Raw genomic sequence first — 22,014 nt, forward strand, 5'->3', positions numbered from 1 at the left:
ATTGCAGAGGCCATTAGCCATGAGATACGGTTTTCGGACGAAAAATGTAATTGATTTGTTTACAAAATAAAAATAGTTCTTAATGCACAAACATTTATTTACCTTCAGACACTGGTCCTTTAGTTCTTTTATAAATTGCTGCACATGTTTCAAGTATTATTTTCGTTAATGTGCACTGTGGTATTCGAGTGCTGTAATGTAAGCTAGAGCAACTCTCTCCTGTAGCAAGGAATCTGAGTGTTACAGTGAGCCTCTCTTCTGCAGATACAGCAGTTCTTCAATGAGTACTGTGCTCTGTGGTATGAGGACACACTTCACTGAGCACATACTGAAATATATGCTCAGCCATTCTTAAGTAATTTATGTATGACTTGACGTCTTCCACTGCACGCTACGTAACAAGTTTTGTTGAATGCTTTTATCGTCTCATCGTAAAACCCACGGCTTCACCCAGGTGGGTTTGCTTTTTTTCCCCCACTTCTCTTCCACATCTGCACACAGTGCAATTGTGGTACATGCAACTGCTGTGGTTAATAACAAGTTGTTGTTGTCAGCCATCTTGAACTTTGACGATACATATGATGGCAGTGTAATACCCCTTTTTAGCGTCATGTCAAAGATTTTTGTCAAATAAATTTTATGAATATTTGATCATATCTTTGATCAAATCTTTGACAAAGAAATTTGATAGTGTAATACGGGCCTAAGCAATATCATCAAAACAAGACATGTGTACACATATATTAGCAGAACAACCTAGATCAAGCTTCAAGTAGCCTCGGAGAGCGATTGGCAGCCAACTGACACAGAGACATTTATAACTCCTGGCTGTAAACAGTGGTTGCTCTGGCTGCCAGCAGCTGGTTGTAAGATTCCAGCTATACCACCTTGTAGCCATTCACACTGGTAGCCCTTCATTTACAAGTTAAGGGGGGGGGGGGGGGGGGGCAGAATTCATAAGTGTTAGAACTTCAAGTTTAACACATATATTTAGGAATGACACAACAACACATATAAGTCACAGAGTCAGTTGACATGTGTAGTCGTTCGCATTCGAATAAGCACTGTCTCTTAGTCTAGCGGCCACTGCTTGGCTGGCCGCTTAGGTGGCGCAGCTGCTGCATGGCTGACAGACAGCGCCGCACGTAGAGCACGCGCGTAATTGCGCGGCGGCACTTTGAACGATCGGCGAGTCACAACACTTTTCCACCCTTCGAAATTGTTGCACTGGTCTTGATGGAGGTGTCCTGGAGATGGCTAACGTCCATAGGCATCGTTTGACTCACCGTAAAGTCTCGAGGAGGCGGCTTCCCGTACGGACGGAAGTGCCCCCGATGATAACGGGTCGAGATGACAGGAGACGTAGGGGTCGAATCTGCTGGGGCCCCATGCACCAATCTGCCCATTGAGGCAAGGCCAGTTGATATGACAGGAGACATGGGCGATGTGTCGGCGTCCATTGGAGGAGGAGGCGAGTAGATTCGCTCAGACAGAGGATGGTCCTCCGGTTCCTGCATGGGCACGTCTCCTGGTGGCGTCCGTTCTGGTGCTGGCATCGTGATGACGGTGAGAGGGCTGTGTTGTGAGTATTGAGAGATCCTGAGCATCAGGTAGAGCAAAAGGTGGTGTGGCGGCATTCGGAACAGGCGTTGCTGGCACCCGAGGCCGAAGCTGGTCCTAATGACGCACTGCAACACCCGTGTCCGTCTGGATTTCATACAGGCGTCTGCCATGGTGACTTAAGATGCGGCCCGGGCTCCATTTTGGCCACCTGCCATATCCCCGTACCCAGACGAGGTCGTCGGCGGTGAACCGGCCAAGTGAAGGCACCCACGGCCGTGAGGCGGGAGGCCGCAGAAGATGAAGGAGCGTGCGGGGCTGTCGGCCATGTAAGAGCTCAGCCGGGCTGTGGTCGCCCATGGGGGTGAAACGGTAAGACGCCAGAAACTGGAGAAGCGCCTCATCAGTAGCAGAAGAAGTCAGAAGTTTCCGCATCTGAGCCTTAAATGTGCGGACCAGTCGTTCAGCCTCACCGTTGGATTGTGGATGGAACGGCAGGGCCACCGACGCCGCAGATGGTAAAAACTTGGGATAGTATGCTATTTTCCCCAAGAAGGCCTGCAGTTCCCTAACAGATGTAGGGCGAGGAAGGGCATCGATCACAGCGACAGTTTGTTGAAGTGGACGAATACCATCCCGAGAGAGTTGAAACCCCAAGTACGTGATAGAGGCCTGAAAAAATTGTGATTTCTGAAGATTACACTTAAGACCAGCAGTCTGTAAGACATTAAAAAGTCTGCGGAGATTTTGAAGATGTTCTTCAGTGGTGGAGCCAGTGACAACAATGTCGTCCATGTAATTGATACACCCAGGGACAGGGAGCAATAATTGTTCCAAGAATCACTGAAAGAGAGCAGGGGGCTAGCAACCCCGAATGGCAAGCGTTGGTATTGATAGAGGCCGTGAAGTTCAGCAGCCCAAGCGCGATAGGATTGATTTGGTTGTTTTTGACGATAAAAAGCAACACGAGAGGCTACCACATGCGTTTGCTTTTGAAAATAGACAGACAGAAGTGAGAACATTTCAGCAAAGGACAAAGATGCAGGATCCTTCAAAGGAGCCAATTGCGACAACAACCGATACATTTGAGGTGAAATCCAGGAAAGGAACAGAGACTTACATGGTTGTTCATCCGTGACATGAAATGCCAAGAAGTGCTGTCGAAGACGTTTTTCATAATCAGACCAGTCTTCCGCCGTCTCGTCGTAAGTAGGAAAAGGAGGCACAGCCAACGATGAGAAACGCCCCGCATTTGACGCCGCGACGAAATCGCGAATCGCTGCAGTGAGAAGCGTTTGCTGTACAAGGAGATTTTGCAAGAGTTGCTCGACAGTAGCCATGGAACCCTGTGAGTCAACGGTGAAAAGGAAAAATCCACTACCTCGTCGCCAATTGTTAGAACTTCAAGTTTAACACATATATTTAGGAACAACACAACAACACATATAAGTCACAGAGTCAGTTGACATGTGTACTCGTTCGCATTCGAATAAGCACTGTCTCTTAGTCTAGCGGCCGCTGCTCAGCTGGCCGCTTAGGTGGCGCAGCTGCTGCATGGCTGGCAGACAGCGCCGCACGTAGAGCACGCGCGTAACTGCGCGGCGGCACTTTGAACGATCGGCGAGTCACAAAGTCACAACAATAATTTTGCGTGACACTCAGTAACATTAGAAAGAAGGTAGTAAAAGTAGTATCATATTGACTGGTTCTGTGGTGTAATGGATAAGGTAAGACATTGATGTGATGGATAGGGTAACACATCGATGTGCATACGGTCGTGGGTTCAATTCTTGTAAGGTACTTCGATTTTTTCTTTTTAAATTTCTATCAATGTTATTTTGAACATTATTTTTATTCAACTAATTGGTTCAAATGTAATTATTATTTCTATTTCTTTGTCACATCATTTTAATCATTTTAATCATTATTTGAACTTCATTTGCTCTCATTTTTCTCCCTGTAATTTTTTTCCAATTGACATCTTTGCTCGTGTGATTTTAATTAATTTTAAGTATTAATTTCAACTTGTTTTATTTTGTTTTATCATAATTTTCTTTTGTCCATGTTATTGCATTCATTATTCCTATTCTCCACTTTGCTTGAATTTAATTTTATTTATAATCCCTTCTTTCATTTAAATCTTCATCTGTTTCTACTTTTCCATAGCACAATAGGAATTTAGGCTATGTTTTAAATGCTTGTACAACAATTACACACTCATCTTCTGGCAAAAAATACAATTTTGACACCACTGCACAGTCAATATAGATAGATTGTTTCGTCTTTTGATTTTTAATCAATAGATCAGAATTTTCAATTATATAGTAGATAAGTATGATTAAATTCACATTCGAAAAAATTCCGAGTGTAAAAAGAATGATGTAAACAAAAACTGAGAAGAAATATAAATAAAAAACTACATTTAAACCAATTAATTAAATAAAAATAATGATCAAAGTCATTTAGACAAAGATTTTTTTTTTTAATTTAAAATACCTAATGAGATTCGAACTCACAATCTTCAGCTCAAGAAGGCCTTACCCTTTCCATTACAGCCCGTTTACAAAATTTCTCTCTTAACACTACCGAATGTCATTTAAAATTACGAAACTTTTTTTCCATCGATTACTCGCAAATGAGGGTCCACTAGGGTGTATGGCTGCAGCATGTGATACCTGAGATCGAAACCTGTTTCACCTCTCCTTGTTAGCCCTGGAAGGAAGGAGCACTGCTACCTCCAAATTACATGGAAAGTCATTCCATGTGGGTGGTTACAGCAATGTATACATCACAAATGAGAGTTAAAAAAAATTGCGGAGAATTCCTGGTTTCAGGATGACGATGGTGTCAAGAAGCTCCTGATAAATTAATGGTGAGTGGGAGGGATGGGAGGGGGAGGGGGGAGGCACACAGCAATACTGACTTTTCTCTCCTGTCACTTGAGCTACATACCAAGCATGAACTGTGTTTTAACCACAGTTTTCAAAATTGATAATTTGTATACCACGCTTTGAAATATTAAGTATTTTAAAATTTGTGGTTTATAAAACTGAATCTCAATGCTAGGTTAAAACACAGGATTCCCAGAGATTTTACAAAATTCCCTGATTTTTCCAGATAAAGTGTAATTCCCTGAGAATTACGGGTTTTCTAGGAGAATCGCCACCCTGAAGTTACATATGTGGTCATCCTCTGAACACAAATAGAGTGCCAATAATAAGCCAGCATACTCTGGTAATGTTTTATGTAATATTGGTTGAGCAAGGAATGAAGATGACTCTGCATTAAGTATTTGCAGAACTGAAAATTGAGAAACACTGTTAACTTTGTTTATAGTGATAACATATTCGAATTGTTGTGTCGTTCACACTTGCTCCTCCAGCATGTCTCTCAGGCTATTTCTACTTCATCCACAAATCTCATACTCACTTCTCTGTAATTATGTTTCCTCCATTGCTAATGGAAATGTCCTGACAGGATTTGTTGGGAACCTGTTAACATTAATTCTTGCGTAATTAAAATGTGAAACCTGTCAATATGGGTACTGGATGGAAGCCTTTGTTCAACCCACCACGTGAAAACAATGTTTAAAACTCTAGAAATTGACATTCTTACGTGAAAGTTACAATAAGCAAGTGATTCAATTGCAGGTGAGGACAGCAATGTAATTGTAGTTTATTTTCATTATGTCCTGTGTTTCTCTTTGCAACATGGTAATTTTACACTGCCGTATGTGTGAACCAGTCAGAAAAGTAGTTGGCCTACTGTGTTACCAAATTCAACAGTGTGCAAGAATACAGAATGTGTAGCTGTATCCAGTACAGACCCGCGCACAGCTGGTACCACATGTGTACTGCAATGGTGAACCAATAACACTGCCCCCTTCGACACTTACCGTATTTACTCGAATCTAAGCCGCACTCGAATCTAAGCCGCACCTGAAAAATCAGACTCGAAATCAAGGAAAAAAAAAATTTCCAGAAACTGAGCCACACCTGAAATTTGAGACTCGAAATTCATGGGGAGAGAAAAGTTGTGGGCCATCTCCAAATCAAAACAAAGTTGGTCTATTGTAATATGAGACACAATTTAGGTCGAATGAATGACGATACAGCTACAGTAGTTTGGTTCGAGTCGTAAGCTTGGCACTTAAGGTTTACCAGGTAGCCATTGCTATGCGTCAGGCGCTCCGTCTGAATTTATACAGGCACCCTCCCTTTTTCAGGTGCTTCGTCTGGTTTGAATTGATTGCTTAGTTTTCTTTGATCTGATAAGCGCCGTTTTCTTTGTTATAGGTGTTTACGTCGCTCTAAGCTGAAAATGCATTACTGTACTGTGTCATTCAGTGTTTGTCGCATTCTGATAGTGCGTGTTTAGGGCCTGTCGCCGCTCGCGGCATGGCTTGCTTTTGTACACTGTACGCTACCGCCGCTTACAATTTAAAAAAAAAAAATAAATAAATAAATAAATAAATAAAAAATAAAAAAAGAGGAATCGTCTCATTAGTGAAACAATGGAAAGAGACTGCTATTTGTTGTTACTTACACTACTGCTTTCTTTGGTAATGATCAACAAGAACCAAATAATAAACTGCGTATGACAGATGATGTTCTGAATGAAAGTTTAGCGAAAATTTTTCTTCGTTTGAAAATCTTTGCAGGCACCTCTTTAGTTCATTACATTCTGCACAGAAATTAGAGTCATCTTAGATTTAAAAATCTAGTCAATTGCCGTGCTTCATTTCTGACTGTATCACTGTTAGGCATAAGAATAATACGAATGACATGATATGCATATTCTTCCGCGTTTGCTGTTGTCTCACTCTACTTTCGTAGTTTAGTAGGCAGACAGGATTTAAATGAGATAGCAGCAAACACGAAAAAATACATGGCAAAATGTTTATATTCGTATTATTCTTATGGTGAAGAGAATACTGCATGTGATTCACAATTCATAAAAGTTCCTGTTAGCAACCATCTCTTCTCACAGGTAGGAAAAAATTCAGAATGTAGAGTTGGCCATATTGACAAACATCCCAAACAGTCTTGCCAGTCGGATTTTCGTAGTACATTGAAATGCTGCTACATTCGAAGATGAACAATACGGAACTTGTATTTACTTCGTTGGATAAGGTATGAAAATGCAGTGGTCGAAACTCGGGGCGGAGGAAAAAAGCTCGTCTTCCACCTTTTTTTAAGTTATTTACTGACGCAGAGGTTTTGGTGCCAGTATTTATCTTTGTGGCTACAAAGCATGCCTGTGTAGTGCTACATATATTCGATGGCAGAACTTGGTTGTGGCGGCACCCACCAACATTTTTCAGAACATCCGCTTGCTTTGCACTCAATTCTAAGCCGCATGCGGTTTTTTGGATTACAAAAACCGGAAAAAAAAGTGCGGCTTAGATTCGAGTAAATACGGTAAGTATCAGTGACTTTGTTGTTTCTACCTTGGTGTGTGGTACGTCCCATCTATCTTCATCACCACAAACAACTTTTGCCCAGAAGCAAAATACAAAAAAGTATCATGCAATTAATATTCTATAATGAGTAGACATTAACCAGCATTACTGCCTTTCTGGTAACTATGTTTGTTATGAAGATAACAGCAGCAATAAGTCTTTTCTAAGTAGCAGCCTATATTTCTGACTTGGGAATTCACTTGCTATCACAGTGCATTTTTCACACAAACATCACATTATTACAAATGTAGGGGAGTAACTTTGGCGGATTCATCTGTGTGAGTTTAACGATGACTACTTTGCCACATGTCAAAACTTCCTCTTTCCTGAAGCATCACAAGGCGAGAAATCCTCTGCCTGAGTAGCGTTATGCCCACCTTCAACAACAGAAGAAAAGTAATGAAGATGCAGCTTTGAATCAAGGACTGCTAGTACTGTGCACAAGATATTACTTGAAAGCTGTAGTGCTGTCCTAAATACCTATAGTGTCAATAAGAAATAATTATAGCACTTACTGCATAAAAATTTCCCAGCTCATTAGCCACATCAAATTTGGATAAAATGCCAAGCTTTCGATGATATCCTCTATCACCTTCATCAGCGACTAAAACTGGCTGTCATGAAATGGCAAGATTCCCTCTTTTACACCCACAGAAGAACATCTGATTGGCCGGATTACACTACGATGGCACATACAGAGGTGGCGCCCCTCTACATCTGTAGATTTTGCTCGCACTCTATACCTAGCATTGCTTGCAGTAACACCCATCGCATCAGGTGGTGAATTGTGAGTATTCCTCTGTGTTTTTTCCTTACCAAGTGCAAGTTTCCATGCATTGCTAAGGGCATAACCGGTGTCTCTATTGAAGTTGTTTTCAAAAAGTCTAGTTTCAACTGCTTCTCCAATCATAGGGTCCCAATAGTTTGATTTGTGAGCAATTATTCTCGTATGTTCAAACAAAATCTTGTGCGTATTTAACAGGCTGTGCCCTCTGCCATCACATGAAATTATTGGGACTCGTCATCAGAGAAGCAGTTGAAATTAGACTTTGTGAAAACAACTTCAAAAGAGACACCAGCTATGCATTTAGCAATGCACGGAAATGTGCACTTGACAAGGAAAAAACTCAGAGGAATACTTCTCACCTGAAGAGATGGATGCTGCTGCTAGATAGAGAGCACAAGCAAAATTCGCGGACACAGAGGGCACCACCTATGTACGCACCATCGTGACGTAATCCAGCCAAACAGGTGCCATTCTGTGGGTATAAAAGAACCTTGTCAGTTCGTGACAGTCAGTTTCAGGACTATATTACAGAAAGTTTGGAATTTTATCTGAATTTGACACAACAAGTGAACTGAGAAATTTTTATGCATGAAATCTGTCATGAAAAACTTCATAGTCATTATTCTACTTACTGTTCTGCTAACTTACATTCTCCATAGATGAGTAGTGTTTCTACTTTCTCTTCATTAGTGAACACTGCACTCACACACTCCTTAACTAAAGATGGTTGACTGGATGATCAGGGTGCTTTTTTTCTTGTGTTTCAATTTGCTTACTGCCACTTCCAGCAAGTGGATAGTTATATTACCTCGTGTACCTGCTGTGTGTGCCAGTACTTGAGAGACAAAGTTAATTTTCCATTATGCTCAAATAACACCAGATTTAAGTGAATTTTACACTGTAATATGTTTCAGAGTATGTCTTGAGGAGAGGAAGTGAATTATCAAATAAAAAATATAGGCAGCAGGCAGGTATTTAGAAAAGACTTAATGCTGTCCATATCTTCATAATTAACAAAGTTACAAGAAACTTCAGGTGTGCAGGAAAAGACAGACCGTTATTTACTGTGTAGACGACATGTCAAGTTGCGGACAAGCACAATTAAAAGACACTTACACAAAGCTTTTGACTGCAGCCTTCATCAGCAAAAGAGAAACACATGCCATTCGCACACATTAGCAAGCACACCACCAACTCTGGCAGAGTGAGACCCTCAGCATACAGAATAGGGAGTTCTCGCCACTGCAGATACGCCTTCCCCATCTCGCTAAGTACTTCACAGACACTATGCCCCAGACCTAGTCCACAAACGGATCTCCCAGGCCATTTCCCCTCGCACCCCCAATCCTCCCACCATCACCAAGAATCAGATCCAAAGGAGTGCCCCCTTCATCACCCAGTAACACAACACACTGGAACAACTGAACCACATCCTTCACCCTGAAATGAGAAACATTCTACCAAAGATCCTTTCCACCCAACCTCCAAACATCCTAGTTCATCACTAAGTCACTCCCAATTCCAGCTCCTTACCACAAATAAGGATTGTGTCCCTGTGGAAGATCCAGGTGCCAGACCTGCCCAAATCCCCCCCTCCAAACCCTTTCTACACCAGTCCTGTCACAGATTTACCCTACCGCATCAGAGGCCCTGCCACCTGTGAAAGCAGCCAGGTCATTTACCACCTCTGCTGTAATCATTGCACAGCTTTTTATACAGTATGACTACCAACCAGCTGTCCACCAGGATGAACAGCCATCACCAAACTGTGGGCGAGAGCAAATTAGACCACCTGGTGGAACAACATGCTGCTGAAAATAACATGCTCGATTTCAATGGCTGCTTCACTACCTGAGCCATCTGGAACCTCCCATCCACCACCAGCTTTTCTGAACTGTGCAGATCAGAGTTATCATTACGATACATTTTCTGCTCCCATGATTACCCTGGCCTCAACCTAGGGTGACACACTGTCCCCACATCCTCCACCCAACAGTTTCCACCCCTCTGTCCTATTATCTCCTCCCCATTCTCGTCTGAATGGTGTATGTTTCTCTTTTGCTGATGAAGGCTGTGGCCGAAAGTTTTGTGTAAGAGTCTTAACTGTGCCTGTCTGCAACTTCGTGTCATTTTTATGGTAAGTAGCAGTCTATCTTTTCCTACATTGTTAGCTACAAGAAAGCTGACTGTGCTGGTTGATGGCCCCTCGTAGCTAAACAACATTTGCTTGATACATTTTTTATTTTGCTTCTGGACAAAAAGTTATTCAGGGTGGTCAAGACAAATGGAACAGCTTGTAGCTGGCCAAACACCTTTTGACATCAAATTATTGGTACAGCACTAGCCTATCAAAATTTCCGTCACCAACTTCTGTATTTCTATATTCAGTCATTTACCTCCTCCTCCTTTTCTCATCTGGGAAGAATGTTAAGTTTTCTGTCACCAAGCACGCTGACTGCTCGTGGACATGACTGTCAGTCACTTAAACCAACAACAACAAAAAATCAGTCTGTCCAATAGGTGTGACACTGAGACTGACAGAGCACAAAGAAAAACAATATAAAATATGAAGACATAAGTTATTTTCATATCAAATTTCACATACAAAAATAGCATATCTGAACATTTGAAATACATTTCTGTGCTCAAAACTACCAAATGGCCAAGACGGTTACAACTCCGTTACCTTGGAAGACTTTGCACACAAACATGAGTTAGCACCAATGATATTCTACACACATTTTAGGAAATGTTCTTTTCAGTGTTAAAAAAAAAAAAAAAAATCCACAAAGCAACCGCCAATATTTTCATTCAGCTCCCAAAGCGTTAACAGTGATCAAGGCACAGATAAGTTTCACAACCTGTTACCACATCACTTGCTCAGCTTAATGGCTCCTCTATAATACTAGTGTTTAAAATCCTATGAAAAAGACCCCTATGCTCCCATGCAATTCTGTTGATGCACACACTCCATTGCTGACTGGACTAGAGAAACTAGACACAAATTGTGATTATATCACCAACAGAACTACTCTGAGAATCCATTGGTAAGGTAACGATACGTGTAGTCATAAGCAGCCACCATTAGGGCACTTCCAACACCTCTTCGCAGAAGTCTCGGAAGCAGACCTTTGAAAAGAGCTCGCAATCTGCAAGGGGAAAAAAAGCTTGGTTACATACAAGAAGATAATTTACAAAATTTTATATTTCTTATTTTTAAGAGTTTTTTCAATAAATAAAGTCTTTTTTTTCTTTTTTCTTTTCTCAAGCTGTTAATATATATATATATATGAGGAACGTCCCTTTAGGTGCTTCAAATTCTATGTTTTTTCTGCTTGTGTGTGAAGTTTCAAACAATTCCAACAGATGACAGAGCTGTAGTGAAACACCAAAATGGTATCAACACAAGACATGATTTACAAGGAATGTGCTGTAATTAAATTCTTGGTTGCAGAAAAAGAAACTGTGTTGAACATCCATAAACAATTGTGTGTAGTGTTTGATAGTGATGCAATTAACAAGAGTACTGCTGGACAGAAACTGAGCTTCACGACTGGCCACGTTCAAGACATCCTGTAACAACCACTGTTCCCTACAAGGCAAATCATGCAGATGCCATTATTTGTGTAGACCATCACATAACAATTGACGGTTGGCTCTCCAGGTATCAATGAGCACTGGAAGTGAGTCTACTATGATTGACACTCTTGGATATTCAAAGGCATCCTCAAGATAGCTTCAATAAACACTCAAAACAATCCACAATTTTCAAAGAAAAACTATTTCATGTGAACTGTTGGGGCAATCTGAGGCTGATGGATGGGCCCTTCTGTCGTAGATCATTGTAGATGATCCAAACTGGATGCACTGGGAACTAAAGGACAGTCACTGGAGTGGTGTCACCCAAAATCAGAAAGGGGGGAAAAAAGAGAGAGAGAGAGAGAGAGAGAGAGATTAAGGCTGTTCCCTCTGCTGGCAAAGTCGTGATGACAGTCTTCTGGATGTGACGGAGTCATTTTCATCAATGTGTCGCCAAAAGGATAAACCACTACTTCAGAGTCATATATGATGACTGAATACTGGGCTGGTACCCACGTAATGCCTCTGGTAAACAATGTGTAAAATTGAACATGAGACTCAAGACGATGCACACCTCCATCCTGGAGGCGATCCTGTAGATATATGGGACAAGGTGAAGAAGAAGAAATGTGAATACTGAAAAAACTCAAGAACTGTTTCCAATGTTTTAAGTCTGACAAGAATCCAAAAGAAATCTCCCTCCACACAACAATGCACATCCACACACAAAATTCATGTCATGGGAAGACATCGACAAACTGGGTTGGATATCACTTGTCATCCAACCTACAGCTCAGAGCTGGTGTCCTTGGACTTCCATCTGTTTGGGCCACTGAAGTATTATCTATGTAAGACACATTTTGAAGATAATGAGATCATAAGTTGTGCAGTGAAACTGTGGCTAACAGCACCAGATAAGAGCTATTACCAACAGGATATTCATGCTCTTAAAAAGGCATAAGGCCATAGAATGTGATGGAGAGACCATGTACAAAAATAGTACATGAAAAAAAAAGTTGACTGATATTTTCTCCAAATTGCAACTACTGACACTTGGGCGACTGAGCCCGAGCATAGGTCAGGACACAGAACTGCTTCAAAATGACTGCACCCGAGTATAGGTGCAGAGTATATGCACACCACTCACAGCCTATTAGCCATCTGGGAGCAGGCCAGTTACTGTGGTACTGCTTCGTGGAACACCTTCCTATATGTCCCTCGACTGCTGCTCCCCTCTGTGTTCTGGTTTTAGAACTACATCAAAAGAAATGGCAAGACACATACAGCAACTTCCGTGGCACGCTGCGCCATTGTGCATTTGTGTAGCTGTGAGTTTCAAATGTTCTTATTACTGTTTGCCATTTATTGTTAATTTTTCTCTCAAATATGTCACATTTTCTGAGTGAGATAGAAATTTTAGAAGCCTTAGAAGAAGAATTGGATGATTCTGGTTCTCAGTGGAAATTGTCTGAATGTGAAGAGAATGAAGAGGATCCAGATACAGGTAAGGAGCTGTCTAGAGCAGCTTTTTTTCAGTGTTATTATTACAACTTACGTTGCTCGAGTTGCTTCAGTTAGCAGAAAATTTATTTCTGTTTGTCTCGTCTATCTTGCAGAGGAATCTGATGAGACTGCTGCATCTGTGCAGTCAGTGTTAACTGAACAAAGTACATCCTTGGCAACACTGACATTAGCTGCAACAGAACTGTCTGTACCTCCAACAAAGAGGCAACGAATTTTGCGGGAAAAACCCACTGGTGCCGAATTAGGCTGTAAATTTGCTGACAATGAGAGTACTGTGCCACAACTTGCAGAGAAAAGTGGAGTAATAGCAGCTGTTCATGAGAATTCCACTCCTCTCAATGTGTTTTCGATCTTTTTCCCCGATTCCATAATGAAACACACAAAATCCGAAAAGAACAGATATGCAAAGTCTGTTTATGACAAACTCAAAGCAGTTTCCAGGGTAAAGCCTCACAGTTTTTGTAATTTGTGGGTGGAAGTAAAGCTGCACGAAATGTATTTGTTTTTTGGCATATTTATACACATATGTCTTGTGAAAAAAAGCAAAACTGACAAATTACTGGTCTACCAACAATTTTATTTTAACCCTTTCCCTGGTTCTGCTATGGCCAGAAATAGATTCAATGCAATATTATCAAACCTGCATTTGAATGACAATGCAAAATACGTTCCAAAAAGTCAACCTCAGCATGACCCCATGCATAAAATCAGGCCAATCCTGGATCATTTCTTATTAGAATCACAAAAATCATTTTACCCATCAGAAAACCTCATTATTGATGAAGGCATGTGTGGTTTTTGTGGAAGAGTGGTATTTCGGGTTTACATAAAAAATAAACCTGACAAGTATGGAATCAAGATGTTTACTGTTTGTGATTCCAAAACTGGTTAAGTTCTTAGATTAGAAGTATATGCTTGGAAAGGAACACAAGACAACTCTATAATAACATTATTGGAGACGTTGCTAGCAGATTACCTGGGAAAAGGCCACACTGTTTACATGGACACATTTTGTAGTTCACCAGCAGTATTCGATTTTCTGTGACAACATAAAATGAAAGCAATAGGTTCATGCATGACTAAATGGAAAGAACTACCAAACGAAATTGTTTCCAAAAAACTGAAAAGGTATGAGTCTGTGTCAATGAGGAGGAATCATCTGCTTTGTCTGAAGTGGAAAGACACAAGAGATGTACCATGCCTGTTCACTGTGCACAAAATGACCAGCTCTGACACATATGTTCATAGAAAGGAAGGTTGTTGTTGTTGTTGTTGTTGTTTTGTTGTTGTTGTCTTCAGTCCTGAGACTGGTTTGATGCAGCTCTCCATGCTACTCTATCCTGTGCAAGCTGCTTCATCTCCCAGTACTTACTGCAACCTACATCCTTCTGAATCTGCTTAGTGTATTCATCTCTTGGTCTCCCTCTATGATTTTTACCCTCCACGCTGCCCTCTAATGCTAAATTTGTGATCCCTTGATGCCTCAGGACATGTCCTACCAACCGATCCCTTCTTCTAGTCAAGTTGTGCCACAAACTTCTCTTCTCCCCAATCCTATTCAGTACCTCCTCATTAGTTACGTGATCTACCCACCTGATCTTCAACATTCTTCTGTAGCACCACATTTCGAAAGCTTCTATTCTCTTCTTGTCCAAACTAGCTATCGCCCATGTTTCACTTCCATACATGGCTATGCTCCATACAAATACTCTCAGAAACGACTTCCTGACACTTAAATCTATACTCGATGTTAACAAATTTCTCTTCTTCAGAAACGCTTTACTTGCCATTGCCAGTCTACATTTTATATCCTCTCTACTTCGACCATCATCAGTTATTTTGCTCCCCAAATAGCAAAACTCCTTTACTACTTTAAGTGTCTCATTTCCTAATCTAATTCCCTCAGCATCACCCGACTTAATTTGACTACATTCCATTATCCTCGTTTTGCTTTTGTTGATGTTCATCTTATATCCTCCTTTCAAGACACAGTCCATTTCGTTCAACTGCTCTTCCAAGTCCTTTGCTGTCTCTGACAGAATTATAATGTCATCGGTGAACCTCGAGGTTTTAATTTCTTCTCCATTGATTTTGATTCCTACTCCAAATTTTTCTTTTGTTTCCTTTACTGCCTACTCAATATGCAGATTGAATAACACCAGGAATAGGATACGGCCCTGTCTCACTCCCTTCCCAACCACTGCTTCCCTTCCATGCCCCTCAACTCTTATAACTGCCATCTGGTTTCTGTACAAATTTTAAATAGCCTTTCGCTCCCTGTATTTTACACCTGCCACCTTTAGAATTTGAAAGAGAGTATTCCAGTCAACATTGTCAAAAGCTTTCTCTAAGTCTACAAATGCTAGAAATGTAGGTTTGCCTTTCCTTAATCTATTTTCTAAGATAAGTCGTAGAGTCAGTATTGCCCCACGTGTTCCAACATTTCTGCGGATTCCAAACTGATCGTCGCCGAGGTCGGCTTCTACCAGTTTTTCCATTCGTCTGTAAAGGTATCAAAGTAAAATCAAAACCAATTGCCATTCTTGACTATAATATTTACAAAACGGGGGTCGATAGAAGTGATCACATGATTTCTTACTATGCGTTTAGGAGGAAACAGATGATGTGGTGGAAGGAATTGTTCTTCACATGCTTATAATGGCTGCAACAAATGCATTTGTCTTATACCAGAAAACCAGGACTCCTGCTCAAAGAAGGAGCTGCTATTTTTCCACTTTTCTACAACAAATTGGCGAAGGACTGATTCACAAAGGTATAAATTTGGCACTAAACAATGTTCCTAGTGAAACTCACAGCAACAAACTTCTAGGACACCACTTTGCAGAAATATTCCAGCCACTGTGATGAAGGAGTGTCCAACTAGAGTGTGAGTTTTTTCTGAGAAAACAAAAAAACTATCTAGTGGTAAAGCAGGTAGGAAGGAAACCAGCTGGTGGTGTACAGACTGCAGTGTACCACTCGGCGTGCCAGAGTGCTTCAAACTCTTCCACACTGAACCTAATTGCCTGTGAATTTACACTAGACTAAAAAACATTTTTTTTTGTGAAACTGAAACCATACATTTTACGTTTGTTGTTATTAATTTTGTTATCAACCAATATAATTAAAATAAATATTTAAAATAAACCATAAAGACTTTTTTTCAAAATATGTTTTCTGTTTCAAGATACCTTAAATAGAAATGTGCCAGTGACATTTCAAAAAAATGCTAAAAATGGCTGGTCCACTGGACCAAGAATGTGTCTAAGCTGCTGGTCCTCAAGGTGTTAAGAACAAATACGTTCTGAGAAAAAAATTGTGAGTCCTTATTTACTGACTGAATGACTCAAATATAACAAAATTCTGTCTGTTGGATCAAAATTTCTACTCACATCAAGATTTTCCCACTTCACAGTTCATTTACGAATTTATTGTTCTAAACACAAATGATCTCAGGAGAGAGGTTACATTTTTCTTTAATGTACTTTTCGATACACCCAAATAAATGTACTACTCGATACATGGACATCGTTCAAAAATCATAATAATGGTTTAATAAGGTATAGAGTATTATTTTACTTATGTACAAATGTAAAAACATGTAACAAGAAATTTTTTCAAAAAGAGAATCTAACCAGTGAAGTTATGTCGAACATTTTTTGTTTTAATCCTGAAAAAATCTGAAATTATTATTATTATTACTGTTATTTTTTATGCTTTCCCAGCAATCTGTTGACATCTTGGATATTTGGGAATCCAGCCGGATGTTCGCATCGCTCTCGCACGATATTTCAACAGCGTGACTCGCTGACTTCTTCAGGTGCTACCTGAGACTGGTCCTTGGGTCGATCGAGTCCAGTATTTATGCCTGGAAGGAGCTGGGCATTCCCTAATTGGTCCACACCGAGTCGAGTGTTCTGTCTGTGGTCTGTGCCTGCCAGACTCGGCTTCAATGGACCCCTCCAGTCGCAGACGTTCCGACTGCCGTCTGTGCCCGTTTTGGCCGTCCTCAACGGTTATGGTCATCATCTGAGATGTGTCAGACCCGATCTGAGATACTAGGTACTCTGTCTCATGACTGTTACTATGATTTCCACTTCTGTTTTGTGCTGGGCGCTCCATAATCGGTCCGCACCCGCCAGACGCGGCTACGTTGGCCCTCTCTGGTCGCCGGTGTTGCGACCGCCGTCTGCGCACAGCCCGGCCGTCTTCTGAAGTCGAGTTCATGATCTGGGGTGTGTCAAATCTGGTCTCTAATGTCTGACACCTTGTCTCACGGCTGTTCTCTCGGCCTCCACTTCTATTTCTTGTAGAATCCCAGAGTGTCCTGCGTTGAGTTTTCACAAACTCAAGTGCTGGATTCCAGGCAGTGCTGATTTGGTATCCCGAGTCACGGTTGATTAGGTTGTCTGTGACCTTAATCTCAATGGCTTCTTTAAAGACACTGTCCCAAAATCTTGATGTCTTAATCTTGGTGTCATTGTAATCCATTGAATGACCAAGTTCCAGACATGCTCTGCTATGGCTGATTTAGCTGCCTGTCTGAGTCTGGTATGTCTCTGGTGTTCTTTACACCTGATGTCCACAGTTCTGGTGGTCTGGCCAATGTATGACGTCCCACACTGGCACAGTATGTTGTAAATACCTGGCTTGAGTAGCCCCAGGTCATCTTTTAGATTCCCCAGCACAGCCTCAATTTTGGTGGGTGGGCAAAATACGCTCTTGATGTCATATTTCTGGAGAATCCTGCTAATTTTGGCAGAGATAGGTCTGGCATATGGCAGGTATGCCATCTTCTTTGCCTCTTCTGGTTCTTCTTCTGTATCCTTCAGCTGATTGGCAGGTTGAAGTGCCTTCTGGATATCTCCAGAGGAGTACCCATTCCTGTAGAACACAGATCGTAAATGTTCCATTTCCGTGGCCAAATTATCAGGATCTGACAGATTTTGTGCTCTGTGGACCAGTGTTCTGAGCGCTTGAGAATGGAACACTCGACTCGGCGCAGACCGATTAGGGAACGCCCAGCTCGTTCCAGGCATAAATACTGGACTTGATCGACCCAAGGACCAGTCTCAGGTAGCACCTGAAGAAGATAGCGGGGAACGCTGTTGAAATATCATGTGAGAACAACGCGAACATCCGGCTGGATTCCTGAATATCCAAGATGTCATTATTATTGTTGTTGATGTTGTTATCGTTGTTGTTGTTGCTATCTCCATAATTTTTGTATTACAATTTGAAAAGCACTTCTAATGTAAATTTTATGAAATATTAATTGCATATAACTTTTACCTTTGGATGCACAGATTGATATCTAGATATAAATAGATCCACCCTGTGAGTTAAACACACTGTAATTACTTATGTCTCTGTATGTGTCTGTAGATGATAGTTCTTTGTTTTTTGTGGTTTTGCTAGTAATTCTGCACTCACTGGCACTCCAAAACAGAAACCATTAAAGAGAGTACGAATGCTATTGTGAAAAACTAGAACTCATATTTATGTAACATGAAAAATACGAAATACAAAATTACAAAATGTTTTCCTTCTCATCCCTTCCAGTAAGTCTCCCCGGCTCCAGGATTCTGGGTAACTTTGCCAGCCTCTACAACTTTTCCTAAACCTGTCCAGTCCTTTTCCTTCATCCCTCTTCTTTCCCCTTCAACCCAACTGCCAGAAGAAGGCACCACTGGTTCCAAGACCTTGCATATGTAATAACTTTTTTATACTTGTATTCTATTGCCACCACTTGCTTAGCAGATTTTTTATCTATACAGTTACATTATATTTTCAAAAGCACAAGTAAGCAAGTGAAGCACGACACATAGAAATCTATGGATCTCGTTTGTAATACAGGTAGCTGCATGTGTCAGGGTCATCAGCTGTTGCAAATGTTTCAACATATGTTCCTTCTGGACTATACTGTTTGTAAACCACTGATGACAGTATCCGCAAAAGACACAGTAAGATGATGTTTGAAGACTCAGGTTTTCACATTGTGATCAATTAGTGGTGTGCTTCAGGTTGTTCAGTCTAGTTGTCGATTCCATTTTTCTACACAAGACTTTGATGGCCGACCCATTTGTCTCCTTCAGGTGGTGCAAGTTGTGCTGTTGTGTGTACTTGCTGCCTGAACTCCAATCACACTGTGACCTACTGTCAGTCTCAAGCTGCTACTTATAGCTTAATTTGACTCCCAATGCCTGTTTTCCCTTTTTGCTCATTTGTTTTCATAGGCCACACTGACATTCTGTGAAATGCACTTTCCCTCAATTTCCCAACTCTGGTGAATATGACACCCAGCAAAATCTTAATTACTGGAGTGCCAGACCCCAAGCCCCTTTTTTTAAACTGAAACCTCTAACCTGGCTCATCAGGTCTTCCAAAATCTGTATTTCATTATTGGATAGGTAAAAAATCTACTCACCAAGTGGTGGCAAGAGAACAGACATACAAAAGGAATAACAATATGCAAGCTTTCAGAGTCAGTGGCTTCTCCTTCTGGAAGAAGGGTTGAAGTTGAAGGAAGAGTGGTGAAGGTAAAGGACTGAAAGATTCCTTCTCAACCCATCTGGTAAGTCTCTCCTGACCCACACTTCAGGGCAACTTTTTTAAACTCTACTATTTTCCCAAATTTCACCACTCCTTTTCCTTCGCCCCATTTCTCTCCCTTCAACCCTACTGCCAGAATGAGGAGCCACTGGCTCTGAAACTTGCATACATTTTATGTGTGCGTTCTGCTACTGCTTGGTGAGTAGATTTTTTACAATCCAATTATGTTTTCAAAAACTGATTATTTCTGTTGATATATTAACATCTTTATTTCAATAGACTGCTTAATTATACTGCCCCAGAAACATGGCATTTACACCACAGTACTCACCCCATCACATTTCAAATTCATGACTGTATTTGAGGCCTTGCACAGCGACAGCTGATTTGCTCGACTGAGTTAGCCGAGTGTGTCGTTATGTGTGTGATCTTTGCATACCATCCCAATTGTTCTAACAGTGCACCACATAAGTCATTTCATATTGACAAGGAATGTGGTACCCACATGAATTTTGATAACTAGAGTGTTGTAATGTTGCAAAGAAGACTTTTTATCTCTGCTGAAGAGAGCAAAATAAATAGGTGCCAAGTTCCCATATGAGTCTACTGATGTATCTGCAGACTGGGCCAATGTAAGGTAAATAAGTCATTCTTGGTTTTTGTCTTTCTTTCTCAATTATAGTCTCTTCCTCAGTAGTTGATTTTGTCAGCATCGGCCATTTAATTGGTCAAATGGAATAGTTCTTGTTTCAGAGCTGTTGATATTCTTCAGTGAGGCTCTCCTTGTCTGAAGGTGTACAAGCTCTATGGTCCCGAATATTTGGCATGGAATATCTTTCTTAAGGACTGTGTTATCTCGAGGAATGGAGACACGAGGTCAGCATCTCATCAGCAAGCAGCACACCTTGAAATCATCCATGCTGTCCTCCTCTGTATGTATTCAATATCTGCTGTCAATGCCATTTGTTATGAGTTCCACACACTTGAGCAGTATTGTGGGATAGGATCCCTAGTTCTCAGTGTATGCGAATAAAATATTGCTGGCCCTCTTTTTCAACTTCATACCTTGAGCAATCGTCAGCCATCACAAACAAATTTGGTGCAACAGACTTTCAGAGAAAGAGAGCCTCACCGAGCAATTAGAACACTTACGAATAGTGTTCCAGACCAATGGGTACTCTGATCAAAATACTGAGTGAGTGTTGCAATCAAAATGAATAATGCTCGAAAAAGTGCTAGAAAGCATGACAGAGAGAAGCCAAGAATCACTACCTATCTTCTGTTGGTACAATATCTGGAAAGACTGCTGGACTCCTACAAAAACATGGCATCCAGTGTATTTTACTGACGTTAACAAATTCAAAAAGTGCTCTTTGCACTGTTAAAGATGAGCTTGGTCCCCGAAAGCCAGGTGCACTGCATGCGAATGTGGCACACCGTTAAGTGGAGCACACTATCAGAACAGTCAAGGGGAATGTAAAAAATATCATCAACACAAACTAACAAAACAACCAAACAAATCAGCTGTCGCTAAGCACTGCCTCAAATATAATCATGAAATAAATACAACGAGACCAATGTCGTGGTGCAAATGTCACATTTCTGGGGTGGCACGGTTAAGAAGTCTGTTGAAATAAAAATGTTGGAAAACCAAGTAACCGAGATGGTTGTTTCAATTTAAAAGGAGCTTGGGATGCGGCAATTGATTTAGTAAGATCTCGCTACCCATCATACCCACCAGAGCCGAAAAAAGCTGAGATAATGCGTGTTTCGTGGGACATCCTGGAGAGGAGCACATGGAATAACAGTGGGTAAAGCTTAAAAGAACAGCTGACCAGGTACTTGATAGATATGGATCTAGTAGAACAGCTCATGAAGGAAATGACCACCATGGTATACAGTCACTTTAAATCTACTTCTAAAGAAACCGAGACAACTGCATAATAGGTGTAAAACGAACCAAATGGCTATAGACAGAGAGATGATGCATAAAACGTATCTGCCTGTATGAATTCTCCTTATTCACCCCCCCCCCCCCCCCCCCCCACTCCTCCATGGATGGATTCTGTGTACCCCACCTGTCTGTGTCTGGAGTTAATCTCATATGACAGCATGAGAACATTATCCCAATGTTTCCGCAACGTGTATCTGGAGCGGAACATGGGTACGTGCCAACTGTTCACCTACTGCAATGTCAGAAACGGCCTAAAAACTACAGCTAGGCGGTCAGTTCATCAGCCTTCATTGTTAATTCACAAGGCAGATTTGATCCGGATCAGGCACACCTTCCTGTGTCCTGGAAGCAGTGCTTTAATGCGCTTGGCTATCAAGGCAAGTAACTTAATTTCTGAAAAGCATTTGACTCAGTACCACAATCATGCTTGTTACCAAAAATATGATCATATGGAACATCAACTGAAATTTGTGACTGGGCTGAGGATTTCTTGGTGTTGGTACGAACAATGCAACATCTTATTTCAGCTGGTGAGTAATCAATAACTGTACGAGATTGTTATAATTAAAGTGCAGCAACTCACAGAGTTTCAGTGTG

General features: G+C 41.1%; 3 protein-coding genes across 11 annotated transcripts in view; 1 reads left to right on the top strand and 2 right to left on the bottom strand.

Moving 5' to 3' along the window:
• LOC126106324 (mitochondrial 2-oxodicarboxylate carrier-like) overlaps positions 1-22,014 on the bottom strand; it is a 185,220-nt gene that overhangs the window by 96,956 nt on the left and 66,250 nt on the right. The window contains exon 1 of one of the 9 annotated variants that reach the window (XM_049912559.1): positions 10,205-10,343. The exons of the other annotated variants lie outside the window; for them this stretch is intronic. The gene's annotated coding sequence lies outside the window, so the exon portion shown is untranslated. Of the gene's footprint in view, positions 1-10,204; positions 10,344-22,014 lie in introns of those variants that run through there. 9 annotated transcript variants of the gene reach the window in all.
• The window catches only part of LOC126106326 (mitochondrial 2-oxodicarboxylate carrier-like), a 37,427-nt gene continuing 25,781 nt past the window's right edge, over positions 10,369-22,014 (bottom strand). Inside the window, exon 4 of the mRNA XM_049912574.1 lies at positions 10,369-10,957. Coding sequence (XP_049768531.1) covers positions 10,837-10,957 — 121 coding nt within the window. The 3' untranslated portion in view covers positions 10,369-10,836. The remainder of the gene's footprint in view (positions 10,958-22,014) is intronic.
• On the top strand, positions 12,473-14,181 carry LOC126106323 (piggyBac transposable element-derived protein 4-like). Its single transcript, XM_049912558.1, has 2 exons — positions 12,473-12,891; positions 13,004-14,181. The coding sequence occupies exons 1-2, from the start codon at positions 12,774-12,776 to the stop codon at positions 13,801-13,803; spliced, it is 918 nt and encodes a 305-aa protein (XP_049768515.1). The 5' UTR covers positions 12,473-12,773; the 3' UTR covers positions 13,804-14,181.

The sequence above is a fragment of the Schistocerca cancellata genome, chromosome 10 (genome assembly GCF_023864275.1).
Source record: "Schistocerca cancellata isolate TAMUIC-IGC-003103 chromosome 10, iqSchCanc2.1, whole genome shotgun sequence".
Classification (NCBI taxonomy): Eukaryota; Metazoa; Arthropoda; class Insecta; order Orthoptera; family Acrididae; genus Schistocerca; species Schistocerca cancellata.

Coding starts and splice junctions, on each gene's coding strand:
- LOC126106323 (XM_049912558.1), top strand. CDS start 12,774: ATGTCACATTTTCTGAGTGAGATAGAAATTTTAGAAGCCTTAGAAGAA. Junction 12,892..13,003: donor TGAAGAGGATCCAGATACAG/GTAAGGAGCTGT, acceptor TCTATCTTGCAG/AGGAATCTGATGAGACTGCT.